This window comes from Hirundo rustica, chromosome 13, assembly GCF_015227805.2.
Source record: "Hirundo rustica isolate bHirRus1 chromosome 13, bHirRus1.pri.v3, whole genome shotgun sequence".
In the NCBI taxonomy this organism is placed as follows: domain Eukaryota; kingdom Metazoa; phylum Chordata; class Aves; order Passeriformes; family Hirundinidae; genus Hirundo; species Hirundo rustica.
Genome location: NC_053462.1, coordinates 18,898,254 through 18,914,768, shown reverse-complemented (window position 1 = coordinate 18,914,768; position 16,515 = coordinate 18,898,254). Strand labels below are relative to the sequence as shown.

The window sequence follows — 16,515 nt, the reverse complement described above, 5'->3', positions numbered from 1 at the left end:
AGAGCTCCCATCTGGCCAAGGAGTTAACATCAAGCAGTAAACCCCAGCTTTTTCCATTTTTCCATAGGCTTTCCCATCTGTTGCTCCTACAGGGCTTAGGAGAATGTGATCTTAAGAGATCAACTCCAAAAAACAGGTTTTTACCAGCCCAGCGTCCTCTCTCACTGACCAGAGTCTCTGCAGAGGTCTGGGAGTCTTTTCTCACCCGTACCTGTTACCCCATAACCTTCAGGCACAGGCTAGAGCAGCCAAAAGACACACTGGCTTCCTCTCCACCGCTGGAAGAGTTCCCAAAGTAGCCAATAATCAGGAAAATCACTTTGGTTTCTGCTTTGTTACAAGCTTTGCTGACAGCAAACAAGGAATTGAATAGAAGTGCATCTGGGGAACTCTGTAATCCCTAGCAGGCTTCAAAATCCATGAAATTTGGAGCTTATACCCATTCCCAGCTTCTTTTACGTTCCAATTCCCTACATTTTAAATTTATAGCTCAAAGCAAGCCTTGATAGAAAGAGATTATTTCACACATCCAGGAGTGACACAAGTTTACTGTCCCCACCTTTTTCTCTGGCATGGCACATCTGGTTTTCCCACTGGAAATTGCCACACCAGGCAAGTTCTTCCAGCAGCAGCAGCCGTGGCCACCTCAGGACTGCTCTGGGCTCCGTGGCCCCAGCAGTTTGGAGAGAGGCCCAGCAAACACCAGCTCTGCCCAGAGCCTCCCAAAGTGAGTCCACCCACCAAGGAAAACAGATCAGTTCCACATGACTGGGCTCTTACTCCACAGCAAGTGCTTTTCTAATCAAAAGGCTGCTCAGCTCCAGAAAAATCAACTTGTGTTGATCCTTAAGTAATATCCTCAGGTTGGTGCTATTCAAGTTATAAAAACACTGAAACCTCTCCACGGTTTTGTGGTCCTTTCCTTCAGAAACCACCTCCACCTGGCTGGGGCTCCAGAGAACTGTGGATTCCTCACTGAAGGATGTAGAGAAATTTTATTTCTGGCTTATCTGCAGCTTGAGGAAAGACATAAACCAACAAATCCTGGTTTGAGGAGAAGTTTGTCTCTAAAAACTGCAACCAAGTTTTTAATGATGCTGCTTTCTCCTGTGATTCGTAGTTTTAAACTTCAGCTTAAGCTGCTGTGGGATGGGCAAGTTCCCTCTTGTGTTAGAGCTGCCCTAAATATTCATTTTCAATTTATGGCTTCTGTGTTTGGGGAAAAGGAAGAGAATGCAGCTCTGCCAAAGCCAAAGAACAAAGAATTGTGGGGGTACACAATCAATAAAACAGGATACATGGAACCCAGGCAAATCCTGCCTGAATCATCTCTGCACAATTTCAGCCTTGACTCACAAACAGCTTTGCTGTCAGAAATGTCCCCGGGGTGCTGGGATGGTCCCAGTCCTGCATCTTCCCTGCCAGATGAAAGTCCTGGGAAAAATCTGCTGCCTGCTCTGCTCCCCCTCTCTGAGCACAAGGGAAGCTGTTACCCTCGTTTCAGGGACTGTTTGATCACAGCGTGGCTCAGAACTCGCTGAGAGACGTTTCCAACTGCACCAATCCCAACTCCCTCCCTGCAAACGAGGAGATGCAGAGAGGTGAGTGCTCCCTTCCCTCAGCTCCCAGGACAGGCTGGCTGTGTCCTGGGACAGGGACAGAGGGACGTGGATGTCACTGTGGGCCACGTGCTCGCTCCTCTGACAGCTCCTGCCTCAAGTCCTTCTGTGGAGCAGCCCCTGACAATGGATTTCCTGTGCTCCAAGGGACGGCAATGTGTGTGTGACCACAGGGCTGCTCCTCAGCCAGCCCCAGCTCCCTGACTTCATTCCCAATGCCCACACAATGCTGGCAACTCTCCTTTCCTTTTGTTTTTAGTGCTTCCCTCAGTTCGTGTTTCAGCAGTGGGGAAGAGATCCTTGGATATCTGTGACTTCCACTTAAAGCTTATGTTTGACAACTGAAAACTTGACAACTGTAATTTGGAACCAAAACTCAAACACTTACTCCAACACACAAACTGAAAGGAGAATTAAAAAAAAAAAATCCCAATATGTTACCTTGCAACGCTTTTATGCCTGGGAATGGAAAGATGGAATTCCCTGAGCTCCCTCCATCCCACATTTCTGCCTGACATGGAAAAGCTGCCCTGCTCCTCGAGGTAACCCTGCCCCTGGTGTCACACTTGGTTTGATTTGTGCTGCTTTATCGCCTCTGGAACTGCCTGGAATATGACCATGGGATTTAAGTCCAAAGTTCAGTTTACACAAAGTGAACTGTCTTAAAAGCTTCAGGTAGTTCTGCTCAAATAAACAAAGCAATCCTGGGACATCGTTTCCTTCATGGCCAAGCTGGAAACGCCCCCGTCTGCTCGTGAGCTCAGAAACTCCCTCCTTGCACACACTGCCGAGGGGTTTGGATTTCTGTTCCATTTCCTCCACAAACACACAGAGAAAGCCTCATTAGACTCCTGCAGAGCAAAGTCCAGCCCTAGACAGTGGAGCTCTGCTTATCCAGGAGTTACAGGAGTGCTGCAGGTCACCAGCCACCAACAGCTCCAAGCAGAGAGACCAGAGAGCCCCTTCCTGGCTGTGACCATCAGGCTGAAGGTCTGAGTTCCCAGGGAGCAGCTCCTTGCTGCAGATAAGACATTTACAACACTCATGTGATGACAATTTTGCCCTTGGACACTTTTAAGTGTGGCTCAGCTGCTCTTCTCATTTATTTTTTTCGTAGCTTCCTCAAAGGCAAAAATTTACAACGAAATTAAAAGCAACAAGAAGTTCTTCATTTGTGGAAGCTCCTGCCTGAGAGCAATAAATATGGTTTGCAAGGATTTAAAGGTGTTTTTTAATGCTGGTAAATTAAAGTGCTTCTCTGCTGTCTGCTCCTCAGACTACAAAGAGATTCCTTGTGCTCTACCAGCTTCACCTGCTCCTCTTTTTTGTGCCCAGACAGCACCTGAGAGATCTGGTGTGTTAACAACCAGTGTCCCTGTCAGGAAGGATATGGAGGGTCTGGTTCCTAGGAACTCCTTTCTGCCTTATGTAAGGCAGATACCACTTGCCACATTGAGTTTGTTACCTGGAATTGGCTTTTTTATTTTTAGGTTTAAAAAAAAAAAAAAAAAGAGGAAATTTTGCAAGAAAAATCTCATCAGTTCCCAGGCAGCACAGTGGGAAAAATGAAATAAAAATGTCTCAGTCATTCATTCTCTTCTTGGGCTGTAGCAGTTAAAGAAATAAAAGTTTTGTGTCACTATGACAATTAAAAAAAAAAAAATGGGGGGGTGAAAAAAGAAATCCTCTGTTCAACAGCCCCAAGATATCCACAAGTCAGCCAATGACTGACAAATTTTGGAGCAGTGTCAAAGTCCTGCGTGCCAGGATTAAAAGCATATGTAAACTTTATGGCCATGGTTATTCCAGAGCAGTCTCAAGTGGGCTCTGTCTGCTGCCTTAATGAACAGTTGGGGAGCTGATCCTGCAGCCAGGCAGAGCTGGGAGGGATTTTTTTATGGCAGAGCAATTCCAAACAGGGCAGGAGCTCAGAGTGATCAGAATGAAAATAAAGAGTGGAATTTTTGAGATAACAGACGTGCAGAGGGAGCCACAGAAGCTCTCGTGGTGTCTCAGAGGTTCAGCTGCTCTCCCTTCTCCTCAGGGCTCCCCTGTTTGCTTCACAGTGCCACGGTCTGACAGAGCCCTCGGGGCTGGAATGTGCTCCCTGTGCCCAGGATGGAGCTGGGGGAGAAAACAGCTCCAGACTGCAGAGTAACAGGAGTTTGGGTGAGGAAAAGCAGCTGGTGTGAGCCAGAGCAGTCCTCCCCTGCATCTCTCCCAGCCACAAACACCTCTGGCTCCAGGAATGTTGTCCATGACCTCTCCATCCACCGGCATTCCCGCACATTCCCTGGTTATTTGGACTCTCCAACCCCACAGGAACCAATCTCCTCCACTTCCCTCTGCTCAGACCATGCTCAGTCTCCCAGAATCACAGAATTCCAGGATGGGCTGGGTTAAAGGGACCTTAAATCCCATCCAGCTCCACCTCCTGCCATGGCCAGGGACACCTTCCACCATCCCAGGCTGCTCCAGCCTGGCTCTGGACATTCCAGGGATCCAGGGGCAGCCACAACTTCTTGGGAATTCCAGCTCAGCCCCTCCCCACCCTCCCAGGGAACAATTTGCTGCTCACATCCAATCCAAAGCTGCCCTCTGGCAGTTTAAAACCACTGGAATATTGTAAAAAGTGCACAACCTCACCAGCAGCATTCAAATGTCACTCTCTGGACTGTAATTACACCCAGCTCCCAAGATCATGTGCTTACCCAGATTGTTGTGTGCTGGAGACATGGGGTTTGGTGATAAGTTTGGAGAACCTGAAAATCAAGGTGGGATAATTATTGCTACGGAATCTGCACCAGGAAAAAAACATTCACAGGATCTGCAGTGCTGCCCAGGCTTGTTGGAGGGACAACCCACTGCTCACTGCAGTCTCATTTTTGACGCTGCAGCTTCTCTGATGTTTGTTACTGCAAAGAGGAGCTTTCAAATATCACCTTGCTCCCCCTTCACAGGGAATCCACTCAAGTTTGACCCAGTAATTTTCCACACTGAGCAGCACTTGGCTGTTTTACCTTCATCCTGACAAACCCAGTTAGCTGGGCATTAAAGAGCTTGGACACACTGCCAGACAAAATAAAATTAAAACAATAGCACTTTATATCCCCAATCCTGCTGGGTTTGGGACAATGGAACATTGGATCAGGTTACACAGATCTGATCAAAAAGCTGTCAGAATTATATCCCCAATCATGTAAACTTGCCACGAAATCTGGGCCTGTATTTTCAATATCTGCACTTGGATGTCCCATGGATGCAGACAGGTGGTGCAGCCCATTTTTACTTTTCCTTTCACACTGTTCTGAGCTGGTTTCTTTATTTTCTTTTCTATAATGAGGGAAGTCCATGACATCTGAACATTAATACGGGCTATTTGACCATAATATATAGATTATTTGAACGTAAATTAGCTACCCTCATTCCAAACCTGGCTACTTCTTTTTGTGGCAATGAGAGAAAACCTGGATATTCAACTTCCTTCAGGATACGGCCACTAAATTAAAACCCCAAAGGTGACTCACCTGCATCCATGCTGGGGTTCATCTGGTGGTCACTGGTTTCTCCATCCTCACTCAAATAGCCCGGAGGAGGGGTCTCTGGAGGCACAAAATCATCAATCACACTGTCAGCGCAACTGAAAACTCTGGATTTTAGGCACCAAAACCATTCACTTTGCATTCACAAGGAGCTCAAATTCTTTTTTATTACTTTTCTTTCTCAAGCTGCTGGAGGGAGGAGCCAGCACAGCCAGGGTGATATCCATATTTGTGAATAACAGAGGAGAAGGAAAACAAAAAAATCCGGATTTTCAGTCCCATGAAACTTTAAGCCATGGAGGCAGTTTTCTGTCCACATATTTCTCCTCTCCTGGAGTGCAGCTGCATAACTTGTCCATGCAAATAAGGTGTAAATTGCTTGTAAAAGAGATACATAAATAGAAGAGCTCAATTCCACCAGAAATTTGGAGAGTTTTACTCAAAATGGCTGAATTTCATTCAAATCTCAACCTGGTAATGGAACACCCAGCTTAGATTTCACAATTAACAGAGGTTGTACCACTGAATGAAGAGAGGTGAGTTTAAAACCAACAAAACAAAGCCATGAACAGCCCCGGTGAGTGCCCGCATTTACAATTTCCAGCTACTTCTGCACTCCGTAGCTCCAGAGGAAGAACTGAAAGAAAGAGTCCCAGTTTGGGATCCCCAGCCAGGATTCCCTGTGCTCTCTGACCCTTCCCTCTGCTCCCTGTATGGAAGACACAAGGTACCTGGAATGTAGTTGCTCTGGGGCTCGATACCTGCAGGGAAGTTAGTGTTCTCTGGGATGGAGTGGCTGTAGTCATCCAGGGGCGGGAATTCGGCCGGAATTTCCGTGTGCCGAGGCACCAGCACCGGAGGCAGCACTGGGAAGGGAAAACAGGAACAGCTTTGAAATAAAAGTGAGCAGAAAACGAGGAGGAACCAGTTTGGAGTAACAGCTTTAAATACGTGGGATACAAAGGGGGTTCGTTAAGGGCCGGGATTTGATGTTTGCCTCTGGAATAACAGCAGCAGGTGAGGATGTTGTTTATTCCCAGCTGGGAATGGGATAGAGCTTATCTGAGCACATCTGGTCTCTCTGCTCCCTTTCAGCTCTGCTTGAAACACCATTTAAGAGAGGGTGCACCCCATGGTTCCCAAGGAATGAGCTTCCCAGAGGATGGAGCAGGCAGGTGGCATTAGCATAAACATCCTGCCTGGCTCTGCAGATCTGTGCTGACACGCAGCAGAAGCTCCTGCAGCTCCAGATCAAAGTCTCTTCCAGAGGCAGGAGGAGATTCCAGAACAGGAAGCTGGGAGCTGTTCTTAGACCCAGCTCAACAGTTTATCCCTAATTTAACCTCAGCAGTGAGGGATGCATGGAACACTGCTGTGGTTCCTTCTGTGAGTTATGTGCACACAACGCCACATTGGGAACCTGGAACCTGCTCACTTGGATTTCACTGATTCCCAACGGTATCTTCCCCCTGAGTGCAGGTTCATAAATTATTCTGCTCCATAGAGGAAGGGATTATCACCAAGAACACACCCACTGTGCCTGGGAATGCCCTGGGAGATGCCTCCTGCTGCAGGAGAGGCTGAGCAGGGATCTCCTGGGAATGCCCTGGGAGATGGCTCCTGCTGCAGGAGAGGCTGAGCAGGGATCTCCTGGGAATGCCCTGGGAGATGGCTCCTGCTGCAGGAGAGGCTGAGCAGGGATCTCCTGGGAATGCCCTGGGAGATGCCTGCTGCTGCAGGAGAGGCTGAGCAGGGCAGGGCTGAGGGGGTACCTGGGGTCTCCACTCTCTGGTAGTGGTAGGGGTTGACACAGACTTCGTCCTTCTTCATGTTGAAGGCGAACTCGCACATCTCCATGGCGCGCAGCTCGTGGTGGCTGTGCAGGTCGGGCCAGCGCCACAGGCGGCAGTAGATGACGTGGGGGAGGCCCTTCCTGTGGGACACCTGCAGCCTCCCATCCAGGGACCTGCGGAGGAGCACAGCGAGGGCTGGTGAGCCCGGGATTTCCAGAGGCGCTTCTATCCCGGCACGGTCACCAACCCCGGGCACGGTCACCAACCCCGGCGCTGGTGCCCGTCTCCAGGGTGAGGATTTACCTCCAAAATCATGGAATCCCAACCTGGGTTGGGTTGGAACGGATCTTAAAGGTCATCAGTGCCACCCCTGCCATGGGCAGGGACACCTCCCGCTGCTGCAAGCCCCAGTGTCCAACCTGGCCTTGGACACTGCCAGGGATCCAGGGGCAGCCACAGCCGCTCTGGGAATTCCAGCCCAGCCCCTGCCCACTCACAGGGAACAATTCCTCCCCAATATCCCATCTAACCCCATCCTCTCTTTATCTGAAGCCATTCCCTGTGTCCTGTCCCTCCATTCCTTGTCCCAAGTGCCTCTCCAGCTCTCCCGGAGTCCCTTTAGGCATAAATAATATTTGTTTCATACAACAGCTCTGCTCTGGATTTACTTTTGGATATCTGGATTTTTAATTTTTTTCTTTACTAATTTATGGTTGATTAGGAGGCAGAGACAGAAGCTACAGCCAGTCAGAACACGACACTTCAGTGGTACTCCCCAAACACCGACACGTGTCCTAAACAAGCGGGGTTTGCACAGCTCTCAGCCATCTCTGCTGTGCTTGGAAAGGTTTTACATCTTAAAATGTCTGTTCATAAACCCGGACTTTTCAAACACCGATAGACAAATTTATAATAGATACCTTTTATGTAACTTTATCTGCTGTGTCTATATAAAGTGCAGGTACCTTACAAACAACCAAGACTTCCAGTTTCATTTGCCAAGTTGCAGCTTGAAAGCAAATAAAAGAGTTTTTACAGCACTGTTTCTTTTTATTTTTATATCGACCCTGTGTCTCCTCCAGCTCCTTTTTCACCCAATCCCATCCTCACTCCAGAGCAGCCTCTTCCTAGCAAACCTTCCTTTTTTGGGGAAGCAGGACAAGAGTTTTCAACTCCTCCCCAGCAGAGGAAGAAGCTGGAGCAGGGTCTGCTCCATCCTGGATGAATGGGAGCTGCCCCCAGGGACTTCCTTTGAAGTCTAACCCTTCATTTCCCTCGCTTTTCCTAATGACCCAAATGAAACACTTCAGGGCTTTGGTGAAATGAAATATTTCTCCTTTTTTAATTTGTCAAGGAGAGAGAAAAATAAAGAAAATTGAAATTTCACTCGGAATTATTTCCCCTGGTTCTTTGTGTTGGCAGCCGAGTTAGAAAAAACAAAGCAAACCCAAAGCAAAACACACAAACAATTATTCCAAAGAGGTTGGGCTCATCTTGGCTGCCCTAAGAGAGTTTTCCCAGAAGTTCCTCTGGCAGAGCTTGGAACCACACGCACCTTTGCAAACACTGCTGCAACAACAGGGAAGGCAAAACACAACAGATTCCAGCTAAAATTGGGGAATATTCCCAAGGAGAGTGCCAGTGGCTGGACCTGAGCTGCTGGGGAAGGTGGGAATTTTGCTGTTGATTTCATTGGAGCCAAGACTGGAGTGATGTGACCTCAAAGCTAATCAGGTCGGACAAACTTTTGAAAAATAACATATGAAAATATCTGCTGAATTTAGCAGAAAAAGAGATGAGACAAGGGATAAAGCAGGAGTGCTTCTCAATTCCCTTCATCTTTGCCTGCTTGGCAACGTATCTTGCCGCCAAGTGAGGGAAAAAGAGACAAAAGAAGGCTCAGAGAGAATATTCCAAGTATCCCACAGGAGACACAGCAGTGGGGAGTGTTTTTCCTGCTCAGCCTCCAGCAGCACATGGACATCGTGGATTTGGGAAGAGCAGCTGAGGAGGGGCACTAACACAAAATGTGTTTGACTTGGGGTTATTTCCAAGGATGGGGCTCTCCCTACGCTCCCCAACAACAAACTTCCCAATCAGCTGGAGGGGAAAGGGCTCTTCCTGCCATCACCCCAGGCTCAGAACGAGATGGAATTCTCTGCACTTTTATCTAAAGTGACTTTTTACAGAGCCATCTGGTTTATTTTCGAATCCAGCATCCTCCCCCTCTCCCCTCCATGAGAGATAAGGTAAAAGGAATGATATTTTCCCAAAGCCCTGGGGGTTCACTGGATTTTTTTTCTGGTTGGGAAATCTCTCCTCAGGCTCCCCGTTGAGGGATTTAGGACAAAACAGCATCGTCTGCACATCCTTGGGAAGGTGGCTGAGGACCAGAGCAGCTCCACTTCCCCCTGCTGTCCTGCCCCAACCCTCCAGGAGCATTCTCCTCAGCCCTCAAGGAATGTTTTCTCCCAAAGAACCAACTCCTGGTGTGGCTGAGGTGGGACAGGAGATGAGAGGAGCCAACACTGCTCTGCCCAGGGGTGACCCCAGCATGTGTCCCACGTGCAGAGCCATCCCATAATAAACACCACTTCTTCCCTCTCCTGGTGCTGTTCTGAAGCACAGGCTGATCCCAAACCATCCGAGAGCTCAGCACATCCAGACCCCATTAAAACGAGCACAATCTAACCCCGAATTTCCCCTGGGCTGCTGAATTGTTCCTCCCTTTCACCTTTCCTCGAAGCAGCCTGGGCTGAGCAGCTCTCCCTTACAACTGCCTTGATACACTGAATATCCCACACTATTTAACGGGATTTCTTTTGAAATTACCAATAGTTTTTGGCCAAAATTTAGCACTGGATCGTTCTCTAAAAAAACAGCATGATTTATGCTTTGTCATCCGAATATTCCTACACTGCAGGGAGTCCTTGAGAACCAAAAACCCCTCAGGCTGAGCACCTTTAGGATGGATCCATCCTTAAAAGCCACTTCCTAGGGAAAAGTACCACAGAAAGCTGCTTCTCCAAGGCCAAACGCTGCTCAAAGAGCAAAGGGCAACGGTGAGGCTTTAACAGCAAAACCAGAGATGGGAGGGGAAAACATGATAGAAACATTGAAGGTTTATTTTTAAACAATCTGTCTGAATTAAACAGGAGAACATTGCACAACCTGAATTTGATTCCCAGGCCTGATTGGTTTGGTTTTTTTCTGCTTGTTTGGGGTTTGTTGTTGTTGGGGTTTTTCTGTTGGGTTTGTTTCGTGGTTGCCTTTTTTAAACTGTATTTAATTTGTAAGATCCTGGATTGCGAAAGACAAAAAACCCACCCCACGTTCTGAAAGCTTTTGGTTGTTTTATTTGTTCCTCTTTGAGCGTTTTGCAGCTATCTTTAGACGGATAATGAAACTCTTCCTTGCACCTATTCTCCTGCTTCAAAAGCTGAAATCAGGGGTGCAAAAACCAGGAGTGCAAATTAAGGAAAGCCATCTAAGCAATCAAATATTTTTGCCCGGCTTGGAAAAATTCAGATTTACTCCATTGGAGATCCAATCCCTTCCCGTCCCCATCAGTTTTATATCCTATATTAATCTTGCAAGACAACGAAATACCTGAAAAACTCAAGTATCCAGTAACACCAACACGTGCAAAAAGGGAGAAGGAAAAAAGAAAAACCATCAAGAATTGAAATTATTCATTTTAAAAACCGGGAGCTGTTTTTTAAACCCATGACTAATAAGTTGCCAGTTGCTCTAAAATTCACCAAGAACTGTGGCCACAGGCTGTGATTTCCTCCTAAACACAAAACATGGTAATTCCTTACTGGCTCTGCATCTGGGCTACAGCAGGAAAATCAGCGTTTGTTCTTGTAGCAGAATCTGGCTTTTGTGTGCAGAGCTCTGTAATATCCACAGGGCTTCACTGAGCAGTTGGATAAAATCTCAACTTTCCCTCAACAGTGGCCAAATCAACAAGAGGGAATAAAAAAATGACCCCGGCAGCACATTTGTAACTCCAGAAGTGATCCTTTGCCATCTCTTTCCCCTCAATTTGCTCAGCATCGCTGGATTTTCCCATTTCTGGGACACTTTTAACACTGCTGTCACTCAGGGTCTGGAAACAGAAGTTCCCTGTGTCAGGCTGAGGTTTGCAATGTGCTGCCAGAGAGGAAACTAATAATTAACACTCCTGTTTAAAATGTATAGGAGGTTAAAAGAATTAAAAGATGTGTAATTTTCAACGTATCTCTATGGAGAGGGAAAGTTTTTACAACTTTGAAATGAATGGAGTTAAAGGATTTTCCCGAAGCTAACGAAAAGTTTGTGGCAGAGCCAAGGCCAGGAGAGAAGAATGAATCTCTGCCTCAATACTACCAATAACCACACTCCCATTTTGTGCTGGTAACTCTCTCATCTGGTTTTTTTCTTCCCACTAAAATCCTCTTTTGGATCTGGAGGAAACCACACATCCTTCACCAAACAACCCACAGCATCAGGTAAAGATTTTAAAGGTAAAGAGAAATCCCTCTGCTCAAGTCTCGCTTGTTCTGGGTTTGCAAGGGAGCTGACAATAGCAAAATTAGCGCTATCTCTTGTGTAAATGGTTTTTTACCTGCCTATTTCCATCCCAGTCTTCGCAGCCTCCCCTTCCCCCTCTGCAGAGCTGAAGAACTCCAGCCCTGGGAGTTGATGTCAGGATCAGATTATGACAGCATGAGTCATTTATTAAGATTCCAGTAAGCTCTTTAGCAGGTGCCTTGAGACCGTATTTTTCAGAGTCTAATTTCACATTCAGACATAAGTACATTTTATTGGTTTACCATAAACTCTCTGCCCATTGTTGCTGCTCCTGGATCCACAGAGCTTGTCCCCCCTTCCACTCTCAGTTTAATTTAGATTTCTTTAAAGCAATGGAGAGATCTCTTTTGCTCACATATCATCAACTCTTTTTTCCTCCTGTATTCTTTAACTGATCTCTGTTATTTACACCCCTTCCGTTTCTGCCCCAGCTACAGGATATTGGTTGGTGGCTACCAAACCCAGCTCCCTCTCCTCTATTTTTAGCCATTTGGTAATTTTATGCTCCTCCATTTCTTTCAGCTCCTCCTTTTCCTGACAGCCAGGGGCACAGCAAGCGAATTAGATACCCCAGAGACCCAAGCACACACCCTCCTACCCCAGAAAGGAAAAGAATGCTTAATTAATGCTTAATCATAAACCCACTTCCAAACTTCCTAATATACATTCCAATATTTCTGCCTTTTCTCCACAGGAAATAAATAAGGGGTAGAAGTGGAATTTGAGGCTGTGTTTCTGAAGGTATTGCATCCCTGGTACCTCGAAATGTGAAACCCAGTTTTTCTAAGCAGTGCTGGTCCTTTTATTTATTTCAGCAAAGTTTATTGGCCCAAATCTGGGTCAGACTCATTGAAATTTATTTGTGCTTGAGCCTTAAGGGTGCAGGGAGTGGACACAGGAGAGGATTCTCAACGTGCCTTTTTGAAAAGTCATTTATCAGAGCCCGTCATTTCTTCCCAGAATCCCGTATGTAACTCCAAAGCTGAAACCCAAAACCCAACACACTTTGAGCCAAGCAAAGCAGCAACTGCCCCTCTTCCCAGGAGATTCCAGGCACCCTGGTGTGCTCGGATGGGCAGGGCACGTTCATGAGGAGAAGAGGGATGGGTGAAAATATCAAGGAAATTCAGATAATCTTCCATAACCCAGAGTGCATCCAAAAGAAAGCATTTCAAGGAAGACTGAATTACTGGAGCACATGGCAATCAAAGAGAAGAAAAACGCAAAAAAAAAAAAAAAAGCTGCTGTAAAACTCAGTTATTCTGTCAGCCTCCATGGTACTTACACTGATTTACATTTAATATCTGGTTTCTATGTGCATCTTCTTGATGCTGTAGGGGAAAAAAAAAAAACGCTCCTATTTGCACTGAAATCAAGAGAGTTCTGCAAATCAGCATCAGCTGTTGATATAATCCAGATAAACCAGAGCAAGAGAACCCAGGAAAGAAAGGAAAAAGAAATTCATGTGCTGCGCAGTGCCTGGATGGAAGCCTCACACCAAGAACTGCTGCCCCAAAAATGTGTGTGCTAACAAAAGCAAAAGGGATTATCAGAGGGAGTGTGGAAAAATGACAGTTTTAAGACCTTGGCCTCCCCTCCACAATATATACAATTCCCAGTGCCTTCAACAGAACCTTCATATAAATACCAGAGTCAGAACTGGCTCCTCAGACAAATGTTTGTGCATTCTATCAAGTTGGGACTAAGCCAACATTTCTTATGGAAACATTTCTGGTGGTCCTGGACAAAGAACATGTTTACTTTATAGCAGATATAGCTAAAAATACATTGTGCTCCAGCCTCCAATTATCTTGTTTGGAATAGTTTGAGGCTACTCGAGGTCCGTTGCTGTTGTTTTCTTCATTATATAGTGAAAATGTTGCTGCTTTTCCTGTAATTTGAAAAGCAGCTATTTCCAGGTTTGCCCATCTGTGTTTGGACCTCCCCCGCACGGATAATGAGATCCAGGGTGAAATTTTCCAGAGTGCCCATCTCCCATTTTCAAAAGCAACTTGAGGCAGAGATGAACGCTCTGCTGGAATTACAGAGGCCTTTTAAATCTTCCCCTAATGCCACTGGCTCTGCGCTCTATTGCATTTCAAGCTGGATTAGCAGCCACTCAGATCTGTAATTATTTGCACAACCAGTAGCAATTAACAGCACACCACAAACAAGGGGACCCGGACCCACAAACTTCCTCCCAGCTCCTCCCCAGGGATGTCCTTTGGGATCCATCCCACACGTGCTGGGTGAGGGGATCTGGTCTCCTTTAAATAAAATCCACTTTGCTTACAGGAAACTTTCTGGGCTCCTTATCAGCCTCTCCCCTTTTCCCAAAGAATTATTTATCACCTCTCTGCTCCGAACGAGCCCTCCCAGCTCCAGCTCGCGGTGAATCAGTTGTGGGTGAATCATTTCCCATGTGCTTCACCCCAGAGCAGATTCCCACCGCGTTTCCCCCCAAATCCCGATGACACAGAGCGACCCAAACAAAGCCCGGAGTTTCCACCAGGAGTTAACACAAGGTGTGTGCTGAGGTGCAAAGGGAACCGGAGGAAGGCTCCGTTCATTTTACAGCTCTGAGCTGCTCTGCTGTGAGTCACCAGCGATGCAGGAGAGATCCAGCTCCAAAAGCCGACCCAGAAGAGTGGGATGTCTTCGGGGAGCGCTGCGGCTTTCAGATGGAACGGCTCATTAAAAGCTCACACGGGTTCGCATTTTACATTTACATTTTACAGTCTCTTCTGACTGTAATTACCAGTGAAATCAGAGCCCGGGTGTGTTTGGAGGAAGCACTTTGTAAACTGCTCTGTCTCATAATCAGCTTTTACAACACCTCTGAGGAGGCTGAGGGCACACAGGAGGTGTTGCTGCTTTTGGGGTTATTGCTCTGATTTGGGGGCTGGTTCTGCACAAGAAGAAAAAAGAGTTCTTTGGACCAGAGAGGTGGAAAAAGCTTCAGCTGAGATATTTTCTTCCCCCACCTCAAACTGTGAGCAGCAAAAAGGAAGCTGTGTATGGGGCCTACCTGAAAGCTTCCTTTCTTCCTGCGACTCTCCAGAGCAGGGGCTGTTTTCAGGCTGCCACTCGAAGCAGAAGTCACTCCCTCAGCCACCCCCTCCAGCCAAGGTAATTATCTTATTCATGGAAGCCAAATTCTGTCTCCCTAAATTACAGATTATGTTTAAAAAAACTGAAAAAACTTTGAGAAAAGAAGGGGAAAGAGTATCTTATCTTCCCCATGCTGCAAGACACAAAGAATTCTCTGCTGGACAAAAATGTGATTTTTCCACGGTGCTGCTGTCTGGATGCACCGTTTCCCTCTCTCCTCCACCCTTCCCTGCCCTGGTGCTCCTGGAACGAGGATGTCTAATTCCAAAGCTGAGCTCTGACTAATGCAGGATGTGTGGGAGAGCAGCTCCATGAATAAGAGCCCTGCAAAGCACCAGGATCACGCTAAGTCACTCTTATCACCCAAACAGGATCTCCAGCGTGTGCGTGCACACGGGGCCCTTCCTGCGAGGGTTTGATCATTGCCACTGCTCCCTGGAAATCCAGCTGGGGTGACAGAAAATGCAGCAGGAAAAAGCAAGTGGCTGAAATCAACATAAACAAACATCTCATTTTCATGTAAATGTCAGCAGTAATAAAAGCTTGACGCAAGAAGTGATTAAAGAACAGTCCAGAAAAAACCCCAGCATGAAAACAGGTCACCTTTCAACCACCACAGGGCACAGAACTGTTCCCAAATGAGATGTTTTTCAAAAGTTTTCCATGAGGTGTCCATTACGAACAGCTGAAAATACCAACTGCATCCAAGCTCACATTTAAGGAACAGAGAGCCATTTCAGGTGCTTTTCCTGTTGTCAGCTCCCCTTCCCTCCCTCCAAACTCAATATTTGATATTCACGTCCTGGGAAGCTCAACTGCATAAATGCTTAAACACTGAGCTTAAACCAGATCTCGAGCTTGCCAAGGAGAGGGAACGAGGAGGGAAGCAGACTCACAGGTAAATATTAGTTTGTACTTGAAAAAGCCAGAGCACATTTTAAAGCTGCTTTTGATTTTCGTGCCAAGCTCACATCGTCCTCTGCCAACCACTGGAAGGCCAAGGTGACACGGGGGGACAAGCACCCCTCTGCTGCAGGGGGACACAGCCAGGCAAATGATGGGAAATGGCCAGCAGAATTCCAGAAACAAGGGATGTTTTTCCTCCTAATTTCCTTTCTGGCCCCTCTTGGCTGGTGCCAGGCGCACGGGAGGTGGGCTGGGCTGGGTGTGTGCTTCTGGCACTCTCCAGAGGGGCAGGGAATGCTCTTTGGGAATGCTCCTCTCTGCTCCCACACAGGCCCCACACCTTCCTGGGCAATGATGCCAGATAAAGCCTGGAAGTGCCACAGGAGAGATCCCTCCTGTTCTGAAGCAGCAGCCCAACACCCTCTCTGCTGTGCCCTGAATGGGAATCCAGAGAGCACAAAACAATCCCCAGTTCTCTCAAATCCTTCAGTTTTTTCGGCATTCTGCAAGTGCACAAATAGATCTGTCCACCTCTGTGGTGCAGGCCAGGATGAGAGGGACACCAAAAACCTGCGTGACAGCCAACACCAACATCCCAGCACTTTGATGTCCCCACGAGACCACCGCCGCTCGCTCCAAATCAAAGCTCCGGGGGAGTTCTGAGCCAGCCGTAATCACCGTGCAGATGAACTGCAGACAGGAGACCCAGGAACACCACCCAGCTCCTCTAAACCAACAGCATGAGGCACAGAGGGGTAACGCTCAATTATGGCCTTTTTCTGTCTCCTCTGGAGCAGCAAAATGCACTTGCAGGGTGCCTGGGTCAGCAGTGACTCAGAGAACAGAGGGCTGTCCATTGAATCATGCACAGGGTTTCGAGCACCCTCCAGGTTCTGTTGATGGGAGATGTCTCACTACCTACACCTACCCTAAATACTGCCTGGGCTGTCCAGGGCAGGAGAGGGAGGG

The 16,515-nt window shown here is 47.2% G+C and overlaps 1 protein-coding gene across 7 annotated transcripts in view; it reads right to left on the bottom strand.

Annotated features, from left to right (window-relative positions):
* The window catches only part of SMAD3 (SMAD family member 3), a 70,961-nt gene that overhangs the window by 12,974 nt on the left and 41,472 nt on the right, over nt 1-16,515 (bottom strand). For 5 of the 7 annotated variants that reach the window (XM_040077099.1, XM_040077101.2, XM_040077100.2 and 2 more), the window contains exons 2-5: nt 6,934-7,127; nt 5,893-6,027; nt 5,147-5,221; nt 4,331-4,381 (exon numbers count right to left, since the gene is read on the bottom strand). In XM_040077099.1, coding sequence (XP_039933033.1) covers nt 4,331-4,381; nt 5,147-5,221; nt 5,893-6,027; nt 6,934-7,127 — 455 coding nt within the window. Of the gene's footprint in view, nt 1-4,330; nt 4,382-5,146; nt 5,222-5,892; nt 6,028-6,933; nt 7,128-12,814; nt 12,843-16,515 lie in introns of those variants that run through there. The other 2 variants (XM_040077102.2, XM_058422345.1) reach the window with 2 other exon arrangements.